We start from the raw sequence: 24169 nt of genomic DNA, 5'->3' as shown, positions 1-24169 counted from the left end.
TTATTGCTGAGTTAGAGCCCCTGTTCCTTCATGCTCTTAGTTTTGCTCTGAGAATGACCACTCCTTGTTCAATGTACATAGTTTTAGATAGTTGTATTTTGTCATTTTAGAGATAGCAAGTAAGTTCTTCCCCTCTTTGGGGGCCATCCTCACCCATGGGAACTATGCTCTGGATTCCAAGATTTAAAACTTTTTCTCCTGCCTGTGCTCACTCTCTATGAGTGATGAGCACCAGAGGTGCCTTTACTGCCTTGACAAGGCACATATCATGGCTCGCTGCTCCATCTGCAAGTTCTTCCCACCCCAAACCAAGGAAGCTCGAGAGCTTTGCCTCTGTAAGTACTTGATGGAGGAAGCCATGAGACCAGAAACCCTAGTACAACGTCTGTCTCCAGCGGTGAGCACCCCTGTGAACACTCCCCATGCCCTGGATCCATTGGTACCAAAGAGAAAGGTCAAGTCCTGACAGGAGAGTAAAAAAACACTCTCATGGGTGTAAGAGCAGATTCCCAATGCAGACTGCTCCTAAGCACAGCGTTTCCTCCCCGTGTGGCAGGTAAGGCCAGGTGCAAATGGAATCTGACCGTACCGATGACTGCTCTGGTAGGCAAGGATATCGCCCATCTTACCATTATCCCTGCGCCTCTTGGATAGGCCGGCCCCAAGGACACTACCTGGGCACTCCGGCATTTCCAGAGGCATACCACAGACTCCTTGACGCTCTGAGCCTTTCTTGTCAATGGAGGAGCTGATCCTTCCATAACCACAGTCTCCACTCCTCTCTAGACCCCCCCCCCACCGCCCACTCACTAATGTCATCCCCACTCCAGCAGATGAACCTCTCCTACTGCTGCCAGAGAAGCCCATCCCATTACAGCATTGCAACCCTCCGGTTCCAGTGGTCCACCTATTGCCAGATCCATCTGAGGAGTTCTTGGAGCCAGAGCCTCATTTTCTCCAATGTCCCACTGAAGTCTGGACTTGCAGCTCAGATTGCCCTACCCCCTAGCATATGATCCAGCAGCAGAGACCTGGTACCGGTACCTGCAGGGCCCACCACAGCCTAGGGACTTTCTTCTTGGCCAGACGGGGCACCCTGGGATTCCTGTCGCGGATGCCAGGCACCATTGCAGGCATCTTATTAACTGTCTCCTGTTCACCCAGCGGCACCACCCGTCTATGAGGAAGAGGCAGACATCAAACCGGTACCACCAGCTTCACCGGTCTCCGCTGCTGCTGCTTCATTGTCGGGCGAGGTGCTTATTTCTTTCCCTCTCTCTTCCCATGACCATCGCCAGTACCAGGACTTGCTCCAGAGGATAGCGGCAGACCTGGGGATTCTGTTGGAAGAGGTCCAGGACCCACAACATCAGTTCCTGGACATTCTCAAAACCTCGGATGGCTCTATCCGTTAATGAGGCCATTCTTCAACTGACGCAGGCAGTATGGCACACTCCTGACACCGAAGAGGGCATTTCTTGCCTGCTAATGGGGCAGATTTTCTCTTTACATTCCCACCTCCCCAGCTTTCTCACTGTCAGTGCAGCAGCAGAGCAGGCACACTAGTACCCACAGAAGTCTATTCCTCTGGGCAAGGCGGCAAAGAGGATGAATATGCTAGGCCAAAAAGTATATTCCTTGGTGGGACTACAGTTCCGGATTGCAAACTACCAGGATACGCTAGCTAAGTATGATTTTATAACTACAACAGGTTAGCAACATTCAAGGACAAGCTGCCACCGAACTAACAGCAGCAATTCCAGGCATTGGTGGACGAGAGGCGACTGGTGGCCAGGGTGGGCTTCCAGATCGCCGTGGACCTAGCTGACATGTCCTCTCAGTCTCTAGCAACAAGATTCGTTATGCACTAGGACTTGTGGCACCAATCATCCGGATTCCCCAGTGAGGTCTAAAGTACAATTGAGGACCTCCCTTTAGATGAGCACAAGATATTCCACAAGAAGACGAACAAATCCCTTCATTTGCTACTTTCCCTTAGTATATCCACTCCTGCCCCAAGACTCAAGCAACGGAGACAACCATTCTGAACCACCACCACACACTCCCTACCCAGCCTACTACCTATGCCTGTAGGAGGCGCCATGTAGGAAGCACCACTCACAACGGCCACACTTCCCCACCTCCACCACAACCCTTTTCCCAGCAGCAGCTGAAACCTCAGTTTTGACAATCAGTTCAAGACTCATGAATCTTCCCTGATGGCATCCGCAGCACCCTATATCATCTTTGGGAGCCATCTTGCCTTATTCACCTACAATTGGGACAAGATCACCATAGACAGTTGTGTATTGGAGATCATCCACCACGGATACTCCATAGAATTAGTCTCATTCCCACCTAAGCAACTCTTCCCCCGGAGACCCACCCCATCAATTCATTCTCCAACAAGAAGCAGACACTCTGCTGCTTCTCAAGGGGGCCATAGAGTTCTCCCACCTCAATACAAGGGCAGAGGCTTCTAGTCACCATACTTTCTCATCCTGAAGAAGGGTAGAGGACACCGCCCCATTCTAGATCTTTGGGTTTTATCAGAAAGAAAGTCCAAATTCTATATGGTAACACTGGCATCCATTTATTTCCTCCTTCCCACCGGGAGCCTGGTTCGCAGTTCTCGACATGAAGCACGCTTACTTACATGTGGATATTCTCCCAGCCCACCACAAGTTTCTTAGTTTTTGGGTAGGACACCAATACTACCAGTTTCTGGTCCTTCCATTCGGTATAGTGACCGCTCCATAGGTGTTCACAAAGGTCTTCAGTGTGGCAGCCTCCCAAATTTACCATCTCGGCTACTTGGTATATCCCTACCTCGATGACTGGCTGCTCATGGTGCTTTTGCACCAGGAAGTAATCTCCTAAATGATCAACTTATTGTCATTGCTAGGTATTTGTGTCAGAGGGAAAGTCAGTATTGATACCTACACAAACAATACACGTTATAGGTGTCTCTCAACTCCATAGAGGCAAGAGGCTTCCTCCCAGCGGAACACTTTGCAACACTGACATCCGTCCTTGCAGACCTACATCAGAGACTCTACACCACGTTCCAGCTTGCTCTCCTTGGCCATATGGCTGCTTGCACCTATGTGACACCGCACACACGTCTCCACATGCATTGCCTCCAGGCATGGCTCCTCTCCATCTACAGACCCAGCAGGGACAATATGCAGACTAGCATCATCGTTCCCTGGAGGGTGCTGGCCTCCCTCACATGATGGGCTGATCCTTTCAAGGTCATGATCAGCACCCCCTTCACACCTCCAGTACCACATATCACCGTCACAACGGATGGCTCCCTCACAGGTTGGGGAGCCCACCTGGACCACCACATGGCCCTGGGAGTATGGAAGCTGTGGGAGACCAGGATGCCCATAAGTGTGTTAGAGCTCCAGGCAGTCCTCTTAGCATGTCAGGCCTTTCTCCTGCTCATTCAATTCCTCCATATTCAGCTGCTCTCTGAGGAGAACGCGGCAGTGGTACACATCAGCAAGCAGCGTTGCTCTGAGCCCGTCCACCTTTGAAACTGGTGCATCGAAAACATTATAATGCTTCAAGCCACAAAGCTCCCAGACACCCAGAATCCTCTGGCCAACACTCTCAGGAGGACTCTCCACTTAAATCACAAGTGGGAGCTATACGACACCCCACTACGGTACCTCTTCAAGAACTGGGACACCCCTCAGTGGGATCTCTCTGCCACTCATGAGAGCCAGAAGCTGCCCCTCTATTGTTGCATTGGAGAAGTAGGGGGAAAACTGGAGTGCCGGCACTCTCTTCCTCCTCTGTACAGAACACCTCACTAAGCCTTTCCTCCCATTCCTCTTCTATGTAAGCTTTGCTGGGACGGAGCCACCATGATACTCGTAGCCCTATTCTGGCTCTGTCAGTTCTGGTTCATGGACCTTCTCTGACTCGCCACCTGCACACCGCTCTGCTTTCACACGCTCCTGAATCTATCTCACAAGATCAGGGGAGAATCCGGCATACGAGTCTGCGCCCTCTTCACCTCACAGCCTGGTATTTGGATGGGGGTAGAGCATAGTCCAGGCATGCTCCACTGCGATGCAGCAAATTCTTTCTCAGAGCAGGAGAGAATCCACCAGGGCATGCTACCGAGCTAAACGGAAACAATTTATGGTATAGGTGCACTATCTGTACCAGTCGTCCTACGCTACGTTCTTGCCCTAAAAACGTGAAGCCTAGCCCTCAACTCTATACAGGTGCACGTGGCAGTGCCTTTCTCCTCCCCTCTGCATGGCATGTCTGTGTTTACGCACTCCACCACCACTGTCTGCTTCATGAAGGATTTACTGAACGCTTTTCCTCCAGTACTGAAGCCCATACTCCCATGAGACTTTAATCTCATCTGCTGTGCCTTCACAAAGCCACCCTTTGAACCATTGGCTACATGCTCCCTCTCCCACCTCTCGATGCAAGTGACATTCCTGGTAGCCATAACCTCAGCCAGGCAGGTCAGTGAGCTAGCAGCGATAATGACAGATCCCCCGTGCCCCGCCCCCCAACCCCACACACACAGTTTTCCTACATCTCCACTCTAAGTTCTTCCCAAAGGTATTGTCAGAATTGCACCTAAGCCAGTGCATCCACCTACCTGTCTTCTGCCCCAAACCGCATGCCTCCCCCAGTGACGGTCCTGCACTCACTTTATCTGCCCGTGCACTGGCTTTCTACCTTCACAGGACTCGATCCTTTCACACATCACCAAAGCTGTTCGTGGCCATTGCCAAGCCAAGGGTCAAACCCTCTCCTCCCAACAAATCTCCAAATGGGTCTCCGGATTCATCTGTGTATGTTACAAGCAATCCAGCTTAACCCCACCTGGTAGTCACAGGTCACTGTCTGAGTGCGAGCTGCCACATTGGCCTATTGGCAGATGTGTACTGGCAAGACATCTGTTGTTCAGGCACCTGGTGCTCTGTCCACATGTTGATGATGCATTATGCTGTCACAGAAACAGCAGCTCAGGTAGTTCCACACGTGTCCAAATTGCCAAAATCTCCAGCTTCCCCATAACAAATTCTGTATATATTCAGTTATGCATTTTAATACTAAATTTTCAGCACATTGAAAATAATAAATTACGGGCAGCATCAAATATTAAATGAAATAGATTACATAATTACAATACTGAAGTGACTGATTCATTTCCATAGGGAATTCAGTAAAAGCCTCAGGGTTTATGTAACTGAAACTGTTGTGGAATCTTCAGTCTGCTGCAACATAGTGCAACAGAATTTAGGTCTAATTTTCCATAGGGTACACAAGGCTCTGGATAGGTGACAAACAAAACGAAAATGATTCTGAACAAGGAAGGTTAGACTAGTAAATGGAACAAACCTCTGGGTGTTATAAGCTGGTAGTAACCTAAGAGAAGCAATCAGCAGTTGGACAGGTGAACCTAGCTTCTGGAGTGACTTTTGGCCTCTGTCATAGTTGAGTTAGAGATGCACAGAGCAATTTCTGGCTTTTCTTTAGTTGAGCACTTTAATTATAAGTTCTCTTGTGATGTAAGTGTCCCTTTGTTTAAATAGTCACATTTCACCCCGATTGATCTTTATGCGGAAATGCCTTCCTGTCCTGTTTTGGTAGAATCAATTTTTACATTGATTCTGAAGCCTGACATTAAAATTGTGTGGGTGACATTCTACAGAAACATTTATGTAGTATATTTTGAAACCGGTAATATTCATGCATGATGCATTATATTCTGTTAACGCTTTTCTCTTTTTCATCATGATGAATATAGAAGCAAAGGACAACTGTCCCTAACAGCAGTGGTTTTCAACTTTTTTTTCATTTGCAAACCCCTAAAAAAATTTCAAATGGAAGTGCATATCCCTTTGGAAATCTTAGGTGTAGGACCCCAGGGGGAATACCATTGCCTTAGATTAAGATTCCTATTATAGATAGTGGCAGACCTCAGTCTTTATTTGTTTACCAAATATAGCAGTAATCTCAAATATGACGTGATAAAAATAAAATAATTTGCCATACTAAAATAGGTCTGGGTATATTAATAGTGTACCTAGGTTTCATAAGAGCGAAAGTGGAAGGGCTTGTGGTTTTGAAGAAGTCCTAGTTTACCTTCTAAAGAAGAGTGGCCTCTGTCACACATAAATGATCAACCTTGAATATGCCTACTTTGAATATTGCATGCAGTTCTGGTTACCCCATCTCAAAAAAGTTATACTAGAATTGGAAAAGATACAGAGAAGGGCAGTAAAAATTATTAGAGGTCTGGAACAGCTGCTATATGAGAAGTGAGACTAGGACTCCTTGGCTTAAAAAAGAGATGAGTAAGAGAGGATATGATAGAGGTCTATAAAATCATAAATGAAGTAGAGAAAATGAATAAGGAATTTTATTTACCCCTTCACATAACATAAGAACCAGGGTCACCCTATGAAATTAATAGGCAACAGGTTTAAAACAGTACAGGAAGTACTTCTTTACACAACACACAGTTAATTTGTGGAACTCGTTGCCATGGCACATTGTGAAGGCCAAAAGTATAACTGGCTTAAAAAAAAAATAATTAGATAAGTTCATGGAGCGATAGGTCAATCCATGGCTATTAGCCTAGAGGGTCAGGGACACAACCTCATGCTCTGAGGGTCCCTAAACCTCTGGCTGCCAGAAGTTGGGACTGGACAACAGGAGATGAATCACTCCAATAATTGCCCTGTTCTGTTCATTCCCTCTGAAGCATTTGGCATTGGCCATTGTTGGAAGACAAGATATTGGGCTACATGGACCATTATTGTGACCCGGTATGGCCATTCTTATGTTCTTAATTGATCCTTTCCTCTATGTTTAAATATAGAAGATACTAACCTACACTTAAGTCTAAATAGGCTGGATCTAAAAGCTCAGAATAGGGAGGATTTATACTATAACACCCAAAGAAGTACTAGCACTTTATAAAAAACAAAGATTACGCCAGAGATCTTGCTTTCTAAATTTAGACATGATTAAATAAGTGAGGATAACAATGCAGGGAATGGGTTAAGGAAGGCTAAATGTTACAGCAATAATATGATGTGGCTATTGTTGGACATCAGGGTTTTATGTAAAAAATTATCATCTTTTATGTATCTTGGAGAAAAAGTCTTAAAGGGGGTATGGGAGATGAAAGGAGTAGTGGTATGGACTTTATTTGGGTACATGTTCCATGATGGGAGGTGGTAAAAGTAATGCATTGTAGTAATCGCAAGAGAAGCAAACAAATGAGGTATCAAGGCAAGGCGTACACTTTCCTTAGTAAGCTAAAAGCAGCTTTAGTTTTAAAAGAACCACAGACACTATGAGAAACAAAGATTGGTTCTAATTTCATGTATATATATCCACTTCCAAACATCAAAATCTCCTACTTTTAACATTACAGTCTCCCAAATAAATGTATCTAAATTGTGGACCTGTTTTTACAGTTTTATATTTAAGGTTCGCAAAAGCGGGAGGAGTTGTTTGTAAAAAGTTGCTTTAATTTTGTAATGTGAGTGGATATGGGAGGCAGAAACTTTTGAACAAATCAGTGGCAGGTTTTCCAATGTTGATTTTTTTTTTTTTTGGGCTGGTAATTAAACATTTCTAATCTGCTTCTGGCTTATCTATCATCTGCAGTAGTTGACTTGATTTTGCTGGCACATTTCTCTTTTTATTTGTTCATTTAGGCTCTGTGTGATGTATCTGGGATGTCTTGTATATTCTCTTGGTTCTGGGCTCAAAATTGGGCATTCAGAAGATCAAGGCGACAAATTGTGAATACACTTGTGTTATAAAATGAAATATTTGAAAAGTCAGTCATCTTTGACTTGTACAGTACTTGTTAAGCCCTGAGTCCAATATTGTGTTTTCTCTACAAAAGTTGAAGAAAACATCTAAAAATTTGTGATAAAATGCACTTTATTCAGTTTTAAGTATTTGTCATCAGCTATTACATGGAGAAGCAGAATTTTGAACTCGGGACTTGATAGATTGATTAAAGGTTTATAGTTCGTAACCCGAATCTAAACATATTTTTTCATTTTCACCTGAATAATGTTTTATTTAAATCTTGTTGTTACACAAGTGTAAAACTGTAGGAAAGGATTATAATGTTTTACAGAACTATTCGAAGGCGTAAGTAGAATTAAATGGTAAAATATAAATAGAACCTTGCTCATTCACACTTTGTTGAAATGCAAACACGCCGTGGAAGTAGATGCTCAAGTTTTTAGTTCAGTGTAGAGCAGTGGAGTTCTCCAGCTGTTCTGGGTTCACAGCCAGTGCTGGTGACAACATATTTCCTCTGTAATCCTTGTATCTAGATGTATCTGTATCATTCATTGCCCAGTTACAGGATTTTTGTTACTGACAGTGCTAGGCTCAGATGAGATTCTTCTTTGCAGCTTGCTACTTCAAAAAGAAACCAGGGAGAAGGAGGCAGCTGTATCTTTGAAACAGTACATGGCACTAGGTTAGTATCTGTTTTAGAAAGTGCTGCACCACCAAATATAATTAGAGAAAAAAAAAAGAGAAGGGAAGATCTGGTGAAAGGCTAGTCAGGGGTTCAGTTGCCTTATCTGAGCCAGGGGAAAGTGTCATTTAGGCTTGAGCTCCTCTTTTATGGTATTTTCAGCAATGAGTATTAAGTAAATAAACATTGGACAGGGTTCCATTTTTGTTCCTGGAATGCTGTAAAAATGGAAATGTAATTTTTAAAGGATCTATATCTCGCTGGTTTCAATGGGAGTAGAAGATGCTCAGCACCTATAACAGGATCGGGTCCTAAATTAATCAAGGGGTGCTTTTCAGCTTGGACAGACTTAATGTCACTCTAGTATTTTTATAAAATAAAACAAACTTACAAGACTTTCAGATTGTGAGTGTCACACAAGTGCTTATGCGAGGTGTTGATAGGCCAACTAAGTGAAATGTTGCCCGTAACGGGACAGAACCCTAATTCTAGATTCGGAACATCAAGATCCTTAGCTTCAGTTAATTTATACCTCTGTTTTAACTGAGTGACTTAGTTTCCCCCAGCAGAATTTTCATACTAAACATAAGTATTACATTTGAATGTAGAACTGAGAATTTTTAGTCCTGGAGAAACATGGTTAAAAACCTGCTTTTCTTTCAGTTTACATATGACCTGAAACTAAATTGTGCGTTAAATATACTTTCTTTTGTCAAAATGAGAATCCTGCATTTTCAAAATCTCCTAATGCATATACTTTGATTCAGAAGTGTTTTATTTCAGTGTCTGACTAATCTCTGCTTTGATGATAATTTGAATGAGCTTTGTATGTGAAAGCCGTACTAATCCTTGTGCTTACTGTTTGAATGTTTGGTACAGGAAGCGAGCAGCTGCAAAACATCTAATAGAACGCTACTACCACCAGTTAACTGAGGGCTGTGGAAATGAAGCCTGCACGAATGAATTTTGTGCTTCCTGTCCAACTTTTCGCCGTATGGATAACAATGCAGCAGCCATTAAGGCCCTCGAGCTTTATAAGATTAATGCAAAACTCTGTGATCCTCATCCCTCCAAGAAAGGAACGAGCTCAGCTTACCTAGAAAACAATTCCAAAGGTGCCCATAACAACTCCTGTACTGACAGAAAAATGAACAAGAAGGAAATGCAAGGCCCAAGAGATGACTTTAAAGGTAAGGCATTCTAGAATCTTTATAAAATAAAAATTCCTAAAAATGGTGGTGGTGGAAGCTTGTAAATTTGTCTTTCTCATGTCCAGTATATAGATCTAAAATTACAACTCTAGGTATCATGTGTAAACAGTTATACAGTATTCTGGGGTGGAGGTAGATACTGTAATAAAAACTAGTGATTTGATTATTAGGATGTTCAGAATTGTTGGATAGCAAGTAGTGGTTATGAATATCTAACTACTGTTACATTGATATTGGTAGCTGGTATGGAGAAAGGGAAAGAAAACTGTACTAGAGTAGGCTAGATATTGTGGGAAATTGGTTGGAGATTTCTGGACAGAACGACAGGGTTATATGTGGAAGGAGAAGACACAGAATTCAAGGACTATGGATAAAATGCTGGAAAGGGAATCTAAGGCTCTCAGTGGAAGAGAGCTGCAAGTTTGATGTGGAGGGGAAAGAAGCCCGGTCATGGCTGTTGCTACATAATTATTTAAGTATTCAGTATTTGGGCTGCATTTTAGAATACGATTTTTACAAATATTGCAAATGGGCTGGATTCGTGTCCAGAATTGATTCCAAACTGGGTATTCATCACATTCCTGCTAAAATATATGGGTGGGTTAGGTTATTATGGAAACATTTTTTATTTTGTCTTAAAATTTCAAAAGTTAGTGTTGTCACATGCTAATGTAATGGATGCTTCAGTACTGCCAGTTTACTGCTCAGTCACATGACTCCTCAGTTGAATAGATTCTCAAGATTGCACCTTTCATTTTGGGCCCCTGAGTTCTGTGTTTGGGAACAGACAGGTAAAGGAGGAAAGGAACAGCGAAAGGGCCAGCTTGGTTTCCTGGTTTTCAAGCTTGGGTGAGGCAGAGCCAGTCAAAATAGTCTATTCTAGAGTCTGGGTTTGAATTGTACTTTCCTTTGGTACTAGGATGAGGAGGATTTATGGCCAAACTCCGGAAAACCAGCCAGCTCTTACAGTGTGGCTCTGTGCTGAGCCTGGTGATATTCCACACACATGCAAATCATTAACTTACAGATAAGATTGCTACAGTAAACATACATATTTGCTGGCTTAATGTCATAAATAAAAAGAAAAAAAACCCTAAGGATGTATAATGTTAATGGCTTGGTTGTAAACAGAAAAAATACCTGTCCTGTGGAAAGATCTTGTTTAGACCTACATCTATAAAAGCTAAAACGTGCTAAAACACATTCATTTGTAAGTTAGAGGTCTGAAAAAAATACAGCATCCCATAACTATCACTTTATACTCTTTTGAACACGTAAACAGTTAAGCCTATTTACTTCTGGCTTTCCAGGAAATTACATCTGAACTCTGAGTGACTTGTGTAACTTTGGTTATGACCAATACTTTACTTTCATCCCTAGCAAAGGCTGAAATCCCACATTAACTGAAAAACCCAAAGCCTTTAACTGTGGAGGTGCCCATCACATTTCCAAAATTAGTATTACTAGGGTACGGTTGCAACAGGTTGTGCAGACATGCAAGTTGGGTTTCACTAACAATTAACTAAAAGGAAGGTATAGCCTTTTTAGCAAGGATAAAGGGATGGATTGCACCTGTAGTGTACCATCCTGTTTGTTTGTATTACAATAACACCTAGAGGCCCCAGTCAAGATTGGGGACCATTTGTGTTAGGCACTATGTACAAGAATATAGTAAGAGATGGACCTGACCCCTAATATCTTACAGGGTTGGGGAAAGGGATCCAATATCTAAACAGCGTGATTGTCGCAAGTGTCATGTTCTGCATCTTTGTGGTGAGAGGGCATTCTGTCTAATCTATACCTTTAATCTTTCTATATTTTTAACAGGGTGTTTTTAGTTTCTCTACTTTTTCACAGCTATGTACATAGATTCTAGACAATGGTTTCCTTGGAACTCTGGAGGCAGACCAATCCTGTGAGTCACTGCTTCAGGGTAGGCCCCAACCATTGCAGAACCTGCCAGTATTGACCTGTCTCCATAGCTGCTTGGACCGACTGACCATCCTCTGCTGAGCGTTAGTGCCTAGAGGAAAAAAATTCTGAAGTCCATTTGAGGCTCCCAAATAGCTTTGGAACCAAAACTTACTTCTGAGGAATTTGAAATCCTGAATTACTGTGGTGGTCCTTCTGCAGCTGCAGTTGCTGGGGAAGCAGCAATCAAACTTTAAAATGCCAAGGAAAAGGGTAAGCAGCCTGCTATTACATTTGATTCGGAACAGCAATTTTGAAGTGACTAAATCCAAAAGCTCAACAGCTTCCCCAAAACAAAGCCCACCAAGTCCATTGTTAAACAACCATCTGGGTTTGCCTTAGCCGTCTGTGCTACTGACCACAAGCCCAACTGTGAGCTTTCCCCTAACTCAGGCCAGTCTCAAAAAGCTGCAGCCCCAATTCATAGAAGAAAGTGGGGGACCTTTGTTTCATTTGCTGTTAAGGAGAGAGACCATTTTCTTTTGGTTAAATCACTTCAGGAAGGGAGTCACATCAGCCTCTGTCTCTTCAGTCAGCTTGAGAGAAAGGAGCAACCCTCCAAGGAGTTAGCAGTGTTCGAAGAGCAAACAGGGCAGTATTTGTGGCAGTACTAGAGCTTCTGCTGACTTGTTGCCGAAAATTCTCTGTGGAGATGCTTTATGCTGCTACTGATCATGGCCTTAGCACCATACTTTTTCTGCTCATGGACAACTCTCTGGAAGAACAGAACATCTAGCACAGATGACAGAGTAGGAACAAACGGTTAGTTTTTAGCGAGGAAAAAGATTGGCAATGAGGTATCCCAAAGTTCCATGTTCTGTTGTTCTTTAACATATATACCTTCAAGGTCTGGAAAACAGGATGAATAATGAGGTGACAGAATTTGCAGATGGCTCACAATTGTGGAGGTTAAATGAGACAAATATCAGAAAGATGTAACAAGACTAGGTGAATGGGTAAATAGTCCAAATAAGTCACTGTTGAAAATGCAAAGTAATGTACTTTGGAAGAAATAACTTGAACTACTCATATTGCTGGGTCCTAAAAAGTGTGACCACACAGGAAAAATACCTGGGTGGTGGTATCAAGAGCTCAGTGCAAATCTCTATGCAATGTTTAATGATGCTCAAAAAAGCAAATGTGAAGATGTATAAAGTATGCGCTGAAAAATATTTCTAAAAACAATATAATGCCACTACATAAATTGATGGTGCACACTCATCTGGAATGCTGTATTCAGTTCTGATTACTCTCAAAAAAATGGCAGAATTAGGAGTCCAGAGATGAGTGACAAATAGTTAGAGGCCTGAAAAAGCTTCCATATAAAGAGATTGAAAAGATTGTTTGGTTTAGGGAAACTCCTAATAAGAGGGGACATGATAGAGCTAAAATAACGAATGGTACAAAAGTGATGGATCTGGTAATCTTATTTACCTTTTTCATAACACAAGAACATTCAATGAAATTGAAAGGCAACACACTTAATGATAGAAGGAACTATTAGAGACAGGATATTGGACTGATCTGGTATGGTAGTTCTTATGTTACAGGTAATGTTACCAGTATATAAATAGATCAGATGGACTGTGCTTATAAGGTATGAAACTATAAAACTTGTTTTAAGTGCCTAGAATGCAAGCTATTTGGTCAGAAACACGCATTAGATATGTTTTTTGGATGTTAACATAGAAGAATATGATACATATATTCTTGTTGGAAGTGGGTGAGATTTGAAATGCAGTATATTTCAACAATAATCACTGTCATAAAATGATCCATTTGTTATACACTACAGCTAATAACCTCTGTAATCCAGAGCCAGTGAATTTAGTACTTCATAAACCTGGTTTAGGAGACTTATCGTGGCACAGAACCGAAAATGTTTGAAATAGTTGACTATCACTTTCTTTTTATATCACAATTCGATTTCTATATGTATGCTGAAACAAACCTAAAGCATATCTGTAGTTAATAGAATTACTTTCTAGTGCATTCAGTACTACAGCTTTGTATTTTAGCAATAACATTTTAATGCAAATGAGTGGGGTCTGCTTTTTTCCACATGAACAAGAAGTTAAAGAGCTGAGTCCTTCCTCTATTTTCAGGAAGCTGTAACCTGTAACAAGTGACATGATCACATGACCTGCAGCATCAAAGCAGCATCCCAGGAAACTTGTCAGGAAGGTGGGAGATTAATATCTTCAAAGTCCTATTGTCCTTCCTGATGGCCCATCCAGGCTGATTGCATACTGTCTGGTGGGCATTCCCCAAGTATACACACAGTTGTAATTATGACATAGCCAATATTTCTAACTTCAGATACAGAAATGATACAGACATACAAATTGGATAATCACATTCAATAAATCATAAGCTTTCCAGTGATACCTCACATGACCCATCTTGCATAAAACATCTTAGTTATGCCATATTCATATCATAACATTTCTATGAAGAATATGGGGTGTAATGTCACAGATGTTAAACAGCAACTACTAAAATTAGACATTTTTAAATCAGCAGGTCTGGATAACTTGCACTCAAGAGTTTTACAAGTGCTGGCTGAGGACCTTGCTGAACCGTTAAAGTGTTTTTCACTAAGTCTGGGAACCCTGGGGCAGTTCCAGAAAAATGGATCAAAGCTAATGTTGTGCCAATAATTTAAAAGGGTAAACAGGTTGACCCAGGTAATGATAGGCCTGTCACTCTGATGTTTATCCTGAGCAAGATAATGGAGTGGCAGATAAAGGATTCAATTAATAAAGAATTAAAGAAGGGTAATGTAATTTATGCCAATCAACATGGGTTTATGGAAAATAAATCCTGTCAAACTAGCTTGATGTATCTTTTTGATGAGATTACAAGTTTGATTGATAAAGATAATGGTGTTGATGTAATATACTTAGATTACTGTAAAGCATTTGACTTGGTAGCACACAATATTTTGATTTTTTAAAAACAGAACAATATAAAATTAACATGGCACATATTAAATGGATTAAAACTTGCAAAGTGATAGGATGTTCCCAAAATGTAATTGTAAATGGGGAATCATCATCAATCGGATGGGTTTCTAGTAGGATCCCAGAGGGCTTCATTTTTTGCTATTTGCATTTTTTGCTCTCATGCTATTTGACTTTCTATCAGTGATCTGGAAGAGACCATAAAATCATCACTGGTAAAGCTTGCAGGAGACTTAATATTGGGAGAGTGGAATAATGAAGAGGACAGGTTACTGATACAGAGTGATCTGGGTTATTTGGTAAACTGACCATAAACAAATAATGTGTGTCTTAATACTGCTAAATGTAGGTTATAATTACGAAAAGGGGCACTCGGTCCTGGGAAGTAGTGATTCTGAAAAAGATTTAGAGGTCACGGTGGCTAATCAGCTGACGATGAATTCCAAGTGCAATACTGCAGCCAAAAGTGCTAATTCAATCATTGGATGTGTAAACGGGAATCTTGAGAAGGAATGGAGAGGTTATGTTACTTCTGTATTTGGCACTGATGCAACTGCTGCTGGAATACTGTGTCCAGTTCAGGCATCCACAATTCAAGAATGAAGTTGATTGACTGGAGATGGTTCAGAAATGAGCCATGAGGATTATTAAAGATTGGAAAACATGCCTTATAGTGATTGACTCAAGGAGCTCAATCTGTTTATTTTAACAAAGAAAATGTTAAGGGGCAATTATAGTCTATATAGTTGATTGTAGTCTATAAGTACCTACATGGGGAATAAATATTTGGTAATTGGCTCTTCAGTCTGGCAGACAAGAGAGTAACAATATTCAATGGCTAAAAATTGAAGCTAAACAAATTCAGACTGGAAATGGAGTGTAAATATTTAACAGGGAGGGTAATTAACCATTGGAACAGTTTACCAATGGTTGTGATGGTTTCCCCACCACTAGCAATTATAAATTGAGATTGGGTGTGTTTTTTTTAAAAAGATATTGTGACAGACTAGACAGATATAAGAGAGTAGTAGAAGGCAGGTATATCAGCTTCAGAATGAGCAGGTCCCTGTTCTCTGGATAGCCAAACAAAGGCTATGCCAGGCTAATCAAGACACTTGATGCCAATTAACCAGTAAAGGTTGTTAGGCTAATGCTGGCACCTGACCCCAATTAACAGGCAAAGAGTCAGTTAAGGCCATTAGGCTAATGGAGACAACTGGAACCAATCAAGGTCTGTCTCATACTGCTTAAAAGCTCTCTTTTCCAGTTCCCGCGGGGAAGCCCAGGTGAAAGGAGCTGGAGGAGAGGAAGCATTGCTGAATCCTGAGGTTAGGGTGAAGCTAGGAAAAAGGGGATCATGGGGAAGTGGCCTAGAGAATCAAAGTAGCTTCAATGGTGAAGGGAAAACCGCCAACAGCTGCTACTATTAGGGTCCCTGGGCTGGAACCTGGAGTAGAGGGCGGGCCCAGGTTCCCCCTTTCCCCCCGTGATTTACAGAGATCCGCTTGAGTGGGGAAGCAGACTTTGGTCCAGGCAGGAGGCCAAACTGCACCTTCTAAGCTCTCAGGAGCAACAGAGACTGTGGGTATTCCACCTTCCCACCTCCCATACTGGCCTGTGATGAAAGCAGCTCAATAACCTGTGACCTTTGCCGCTATACTGAGAAAGGGAGGTCATATTGAGGGCCTTAGAGAGCTTCTGAGGCCACTGAATCTGCCTGGAAGTGCGGGACCACCAATACAGGCTCAGAGCTTTGTCACAATATGTTCTAGTTCAAAAGTAATTATTTCAGGGAAGTTTTCTGGCCTGTGTTATACCAGAGGTCAGATTAGATGATCACTATGGTCCCATCTGACTTTTGGATCTATTAACCTTTTTACATTCGGATCCTATAAACATTTAGGCATGGTAGTAACTTCATGCGCATAGGTAATTCCACTGAAATCAATGAGATTGGTGTAGGTAAAGTAATTTATAAGTAACTTACAAACAACTTAGCTGTTTGCAAGATCAGGGCTTCTGAAGGAATGGAGAGAAAAGCAGCAACAATAAAGAGGAAAAAGGATAAATCTTAAAGAAACCTTTCAAAAATAAGATTTTTTTTCAAATCTATGAGAATGACAGTTTGGCACCCACTGAAACTACCTTTTTAAAAATCAACTTGTGTAGACTTGAATTAACATTAACAGATATTCTTAAGGTTGCCTACTAGAGTTTGTGCAATTAATAAAGTGGCCCAGCACATACAGAAGCAACCCCTTTGATTCGAGGCCAGTTATGTATGTCATATACATTGCAGCATGAATTTCTGAGATTGATATTGATTATGTATTTTTTTTGGAATGCTTTTCAGACGTTATGTTTCATATTCATGAGATTTTTTAAACTGTTTTAGAAATTACTACTATAAATGACTATATTATCCTTCATTTACTGTATCACAAAATCAACAATTGACTAGCACTCTTGTGAAGAATCTTTTTTTTAAAAGTTAACATTTCTTACGGTACCTTAACATAAATAGTTGCTACTGAGCAGTGACCCTTTTTTTTGTAATTTTCAGCTTTGTTACTTTAATGTGCATTTGATCAACAGATGTTTGTGTAAAAATTAATTTAAAACAGTGGTATCCTGTCCTATAACATCAAATGGAGGCAGTTTTACCAAGTACGTTGATGGGTTGGTCTTCATGGTTTAAAGTTTTTAATGTTTTACACATTTAAACATTTTACTGACTTTGTTTCCAGGCTATAATACCATTATATATTACCAAATGTATTTCATTTTTCCTGCAATTCTGTTGCAAATCTGTCTCATTATTGCAATTCACTCCTAGGTCACAGAGCTCCATAGAAGTAAGGAGTAAAAAAAACAGGGTAGGATAGATACTGTAAATAGATGAGTTTGTTTCTTCATGTTAATGAAATTACAAAGTAAATTTGTCTTAAACTCATTCAACATTGTCAGAGTAGGAGGTATTAGATGTGAGGTGGTGGTAAAAAAAAATGTTGTATATCATTGCAACTTCATAAAAAGTGAGTGTATTTACTGTATCAGGTAAATTTCAAGTGTGGTCTCTCTTTTAATTTTATAGATGTGACCTACCTAACAGAAGAGAAGGTAGATGAAATTCTTGAACTGTGTAGAGAGAAAGAGGACTATTCTCCTCTAATCCGTGTCATTGGGAGAGTGTTTTCTAGTGCTGAGGCATTGGTACAAAGTTTCCGAAAGGCCAAGCAGCACACCAAGGAAGAGCTGAAATCTCTTCAAGGAAAGGACGAAGATAAGGATGAAGATGAAAAAGAAAAAGCTGCCTGTTCCACTGCTGCGATGGAGGAAGATTCCGGAGCATCGTCGTCCTCTTCATCGAGAATAGGTGACAACACACAAGGAGATAACAACCTACAAAAATTAGGCCCTGACGAAGTATCTGTAGATATTGAAGCAGTCAGGCGGGTCTACAGTAGATTGCTTTCAAATGAAAAAATAGAAACTGCCTTTTTAAATGCACTTGTGTACTTGTCACCTAATGTAGAATGTGACTTGACTTACCATAATGTGTACTCTCGGGATCCTAACTATCTGAATTTGTTTGTAATTGTTATGGAGAATGGTAATCTTCATAGCCCTGAATATCTGGAAATGGCTCTGCCGTTGTTTTGCAAAGCAATGAGCAAGCTACCTCTAGCAGCTCAAGCAAAACTAGTCAGATTGTGGTCTAAATACAGTGCAGAGCAGATTCGGAGAATGATGGAAACATTTCAACAGCTTATCACCTACAAAGTCATAAGCAATGAGTTCAACAGTCGCAATCTAGTGAATGATGATGATGCCATTGTTGCTGCTTCAAAGTGCTTGAAAATGGTTTACTATGCAAATGTAGTCGGAGGGGATGTGGACACAGACCACAATGAAGAGGAAGATGAAGAGCCCCTCCCAGAATCCAGTGAATTAACTCTTCAAGAGCTTCTGGGTGAGGAAAGAAGAAATAAGAAAGGGCCTCGAGTGGACCCACTGGAAACTGAGCTTGGTGTAAAAACTATAGATTGCCGAAAACCACTTATCCCTTTTGAAGAATTTATTAATGAACCACTGAATGATGTTCTAGAAATGGACAAAGACTACACTTTCTTCAAAGTAGAAACAGAAAATAAATTCTCTTTTATGACATGTCCCTTTATATTGAATGCTGTTACCAAGAACCTGGGATTGTATTATGACAACAGAATCCGCATGTACAGTGAACGACGCATAACTGTGCTCTACAGTTTAGTTCAAGGACAGCAGTTGAACCCATATTTGCGACTCAAAGTGAGGCGTGATCACATCATAGATGATGCACTTGTCAGGGTAAGTCATGCAACAATGTAAAACTTAAATATGCTATGCTGTAATAGTAGCTAGAACCCTTCACTACCTCAAAAGCAAAAATGTACCTATTAGTTATTAGGGGTCTTCAAGGTGAAATGCATCGTACAAACTTAAGGTCCCATCCTGCACACGCTATTGAGGGTAGAGCATCATGGGACTACTTTGGATAGTAAGTATGACTCCTGATGTTTGCAGACTTTGAACCTAAACTGATAAACATCTTGTCCATTAGTAGTACAGTATTCAGTATTGAATGCAGCCCTTGCTACTGGACATTGGCATGCCAACTCTTTTCGTGTCTATAGAAGCTCCTTATTTTCCCATGAACAAACTTTCTTTAAATTATCCTTTTGGGCTGAAATGTTCTGTACTTGACCTTAATCCAAAGGTGAATTTTATTTTTCAGGAGGGAGTTTGAACAAAAGCCATTACATTGTTTTGAGTTCCACAAAAGAGAGAAGTTTCTATTTTATTTAAAAAAAAAAAAAAGTTTCGAATGCACACACAATGAGTAAAACTTACATTTTAAAAGACTCCTGTGGCTTCATCTAGGTATATTAGTAAACCACACCTTGTAGGGCAGAAGGAAGAGTGGCTTCGAGCACCTGAAAACTGCACCAGTAACCTGCTAATACATACTCTGATATGGCTTCTTAAATTAAAACTCCAGTATAAAAACAAAAATTGTTAGAACCACTTTTGAGCACAAAGGAAATAGTGGGTTATGCAAGGCATTCACTATGAAAAATAGTACATAGTAGATAAATAACATATAATGGAGAGAAGTTGTAAACATCTTCTTGTATGAATATAACAATTTAACTTTTTTTAAGGTTCACTCGTCTCAGACCACTTCTCCCCTTCCAAGTTTTTCTATGTGCTCAGCTACTGTTTACCTACAATTTCTGTTGCTAACAAACTACATTGGTGATACTAAATTTATTTAATTTATACTGTTACTGAAGAAACAGAATTGAGAGCCCTAAATGAGCTCCCAGTTCAATGTTGTGAGTACATTTTAACTTTCAAACAGCCTGGCTGCTTCTTGGGTGGTGATAAGTATGACCAAACTGGGAAGAGTCCTGCTTCAAGTACTAGCATGGAACTTGTGGAGGGAAAATGGCTTTTTTCCCTTTGAACTTATCTAACACATTCAGCACCTGAGAAACAGCCAGGTTGTTGTAAAGCTTAAGTTTACCCTGTGTACCAATCTTTTATCATTTGAGTAAGAATGTGCTTCGTGATTTCACTGCTTGTCTGGTTTATAGCTATAACCAAATATGTAGTGTTGTGTTTAACCTAATGGGATTATTGCATAAACTCCACATGGCTTCTAGATGCATAAATTGTGGGAGACAGCAGGAGGTAAAGTACACTTTTTCTGTTCATAATACTCTGAGAGGATGGGCTAAAACTAGATAACAGCCAATTTCAAAGGAGTATTCAATGTTGTAAATTCATGCAGGGAGGACTGATCAGGGCGGAAAAAAATATGCAAAAAAGCACTCAAGCCTTATCTACACTTACAGCGCAGCAGCGGCACTGTTACACCAGTGAAGGTAGTGAAGGCATTACCTACGCTGAAGGGAGAGCTTCTCCCATTGGTGTAGGTACTCCACCTCCCTGAGAGGCAGTAGCTGTCGACAGGAAAAGTTCTCCAGTCTACACTGGTGGTTGGGTTGATATAACTATGTCACTCAGCAGTGTGAATAAATCACAGCACTGAGCAATGTAGTTGTAACAACATGCATTGGTAGAGTAGACCAAACCTTAGAAGGAGATTGCTTATTGTGGAAGGAAATTAAAATCTTTTGACAAGAACAAAAGAACTGATGTCCCTGCCTACCAATGTTAATCTGAGGAACATGTGCATTTTGAACTGGCTCAGTTTTGATCACTTTCTAATAAACCTGATCTCAGTTAAGACAAGCGGAATTGAATTGTGGTGTGTGTTAGTGGGGACAAGAACTGCTGGCCATTCCTGGAAATAAAGACCTTATTTTCCACCATTAGGGAAGTGAAGCTTCACTTTCTTTGTTAGGCAAGCGAACTGTGGGTGCCCTCACCAACAGATGCAGTAAGGGATCCCATGTAAGCTGGTGTGGACATGAAGGAATCCATTAGACCTAACAAATACTGTGCAAGGATACAAAATGTGACCCTTTGGCCTGGCTCTTGTATAACAGCAAAGTGAGGGAAACTAGTTAGAACACTTCTCTCTTGTTACATTACAGTTTGAGATATGTATGGCACCAAATCGCAGTTTTTTCCTCTAACTGCTAGATAACACTGCTTTCCTACTCCAGGGTTTTTACCTTGGTCCATAACAAGGTAAAAACCCTGGAACAGGAAAGCAGTGTTATCTAGTAGTTAGAGGGAAAAACTGGGCTTTGGGGCACCTGGGTTCTCTGATATGCTTAGCCACCTCATTGTAAAGCATTTTGAGGCCTTTCGACAAAAAGCAATCACATAAACGCAAATTAAGTATTCCAGTTTTCATGCAAATATTTATAGGACCCTTCTTATTTCTCTGTCCTCACTGGTATTCAAAACAATTTGTAGTTAATATCCTTTACAAATTTTCCTGATCATAATGGAAGTTAAGTAAGACTAGGGGTGTAATTTTAAAAGGACTTGAATGATGTGGGCATCTAAGTCCCATTTTCAGAAGTGACTTAGGTGCATTCAAGCTTGAGTATCATTGAAAGTATTAGTAAATGGATTGTCAGGATCAGTTCTCCAATTTTAAAAGTAAAATTTTCAGATCTGATTAGATAAATAGTTACTTTGTTAAATACTTTTATACAGTGTTTAGTTCATGGGTGAGTTAATGCTGCTGTAAGAATGTTTTTAATACTTTGACTTTTATACATTTAAAATTGCAACTTTCATGTTAATTTATCTTGGAGTTTTTGCATATTATGAAACTATTTTATTGCTGTGAACATTAATTAAGCTGTCTGAGGAACAGTAAGTCATTACATACTCAGCAGTCAGTAAATGTACAGATCTAGGTAATTTCTTATTTATTAATTGTTTCATATGATTCACTCATGGAATAACTGCATTGTGAATAATTAGTCCCTTCAACCAGATGCCTCATTACATCAGCTGAGGCATGCAGTAATCATCCCCAAATGTATTGCTTATGATTTTATTAAAATTGAGTTAGGAGGAGTATGTCTGCTTAAGTACATATAATTAGTTACCTGAAAAAATCTCCTACATAATTTATTAATAAGTAGCATAAATAACTTTCAGTTGCACATTTGAAAAAACAGACTGCTAGTCACTCCGTGATCACACTGCTTGAGTACTGTCAAGTAGTATAAAAATAAAACTTTGCTGACCCACTATTGTATTTTAATATAATATTAAACTAGTAATTGAAATACTTCCTAGATAGCTGCTTTAATTTGCTTCTTGGTGGAAGGATGGAAAGGTGGTCGTGATTGTTGTTGATATACCTTTTATGTATAATTTTATTAAGGTTCCATTTCTTTGCTCAGTCTGTTTCCTTATACCTGTAGGGAAGCTGTTCCACTTTTTTTTCATCTGTTGGATTAGAATGGACTTGTTGAAACTGGCTTCCTTGTAATACATGCTATATATTTTAGTGTGTGGCTATAGTCTGAATAGTAACTGTTTTAAAAGAGTGAATCTTGCTGAACATAGTTACTCCCTGTGTGTCTTGAGGTCTTGTTAATTTTACTGTTTTTTATTCTTAACACCTCAAAGTCATTACAGCTATGAATGAGCAACCTTAATTCCTCTCCAGTTTATACTCCTTGAATGGAATAAGTTCCACTTGCAGAATCTTTATTGCCGATGGTCCCACACAAACCAAGAAAGAACTTCGCTTGACTGACTAATTCCAGGCTGAATTTGGAGGGCTGGCAGCTAAGAAAACTATCCTTATATGTAAATAGAGCTGATTTGCCTGGAGTCATTAGGGGATAACTATGAAAGTATGCAGTGACAGGGTCATTTCTGGAGTACAAGTGTCTGCACTTCATGCAAGTTATACTTAAGATGATTTATGCCACCAGACTCTGATACTACTTTTCCTTCAAACACTAGACCCACTGTGATTGTGCAGCTTCCTCCTTATGCTGGATGTGCTCCCACAATCATTAGGCAGAGATCACTGATACTCTGTTCCAAGATTCTGAATTTTCTTCTGACAAACCATGTTGAATTTTAAAAAAATCTAAAAGTAATAGTTATTAAAATAAAACTAATTTTAAACATACTTAATTTTCTGCTTCCAAAATTAAGGATTTGAATAATGTTATAGTGTTTCTATGTTGTGATAAAAAATACAGGCATAGTGTATAAATTGTCAGGTTTCAGAGTAGTAGCCGTGTTAGTCTGTATTCGCAAAAAGAAAAGGAGTACTTGTGGCACCTTCGAGACTAACCAATTTATTTGAGCATGAGCATTCGTGAGCTACAGCTCACTTCATTGGATGCATTCAGTGGAAAATTCAGTGGGTAGTACTAAAGCCAACCGTAAACAGAAACGGAGTAGGCGGGAGGACTCTTATCTACCCAAGGTGGAGATCTGTGACAGAACCTTCATTAACACAGTTGTGACTTTTTCAAAGTAATGAAATAGCCTCTCTGTAGTCCAGTGTTCTTAATATAATTTTATGAAAATCCTTGTGGCATACGCTTCATACTTAGTTTAAATATTTATTAATAATTGTATTGCAGTAGCATATGTGATCCCCGATCAGGACCCCTTGTACACACCAAAAAAAGATTTTCTTTTGTGAAAAGTTTACAGTCCTAAATTTGAACTGAAACACAAAAGGTAGATATAGTGTAGTTGTGGAGAGAACTAAAATAACTTTATGGTGTTTTGCTGCACTAGTACTGAAAAAAGATAGTATCTCTTTCAAGAATATTTTGATCCTTGAGACTAAATATGAATTAATTTTTACTGAAGATATGGGAAGCCAAATGGGCAGTCCTTTTCAGCTAAACCACAACTGTGTGTACCCTGGGGTCCTGTAAATTTGATATAAAATTTTATCATTCCCCATTTAGTTAGTTCCATTAACCTCTTTGCTTCACTTTTAGGACCCTTGAAGGCTTAGCTCTTCCTCCCTCCCCCTCTTGTATATGGTATGGAGCCATCAATACCCATCTTTG

At 40.3% G+C, this 24169-nt stretch overlaps 1 protein-coding gene across 6 annotated transcripts in view; it reads left to right on the top strand.

Annotated features, from left to right (window-relative positions):
* Nucleotides 1–24169, top strand: part of UBE3A (ubiquitin protein ligase E3A) — a 94784-nt gene that overhangs the window by 54370 nt on the left and 16245 nt on the right. For all 6 annotated transcript variants that reach the window (XM_048858757.2, XM_048858738.2, XM_048858747.2 and 3 more), the window contains 2 exons: nt 9377–9687; nt 17737–18992. In XM_048858757.2, coding sequence (XP_048714714.1) covers nt 9377–9687; nt 17737–18992 — 1567 coding nt within the window. The remainder of the gene's footprint in view (nt 1–9376; nt 9688–17736; nt 18993–24169) is intronic.

The sequence above is a fragment of the Caretta caretta genome, chromosome 1, assembly GCF_965140235.1.
Source record: "Caretta caretta isolate rCarCar2 chromosome 1, rCarCar1.hap1, whole genome shotgun sequence".
NCBI lineage: Eukaryota > Metazoa > Chordata > Testudines > Cheloniidae > Caretta > Caretta caretta.
The sequence above is the reverse complement of the archived record's forward strand: the minus strand, read 5'-3'. Positions and strand labels throughout refer to the sequence as shown.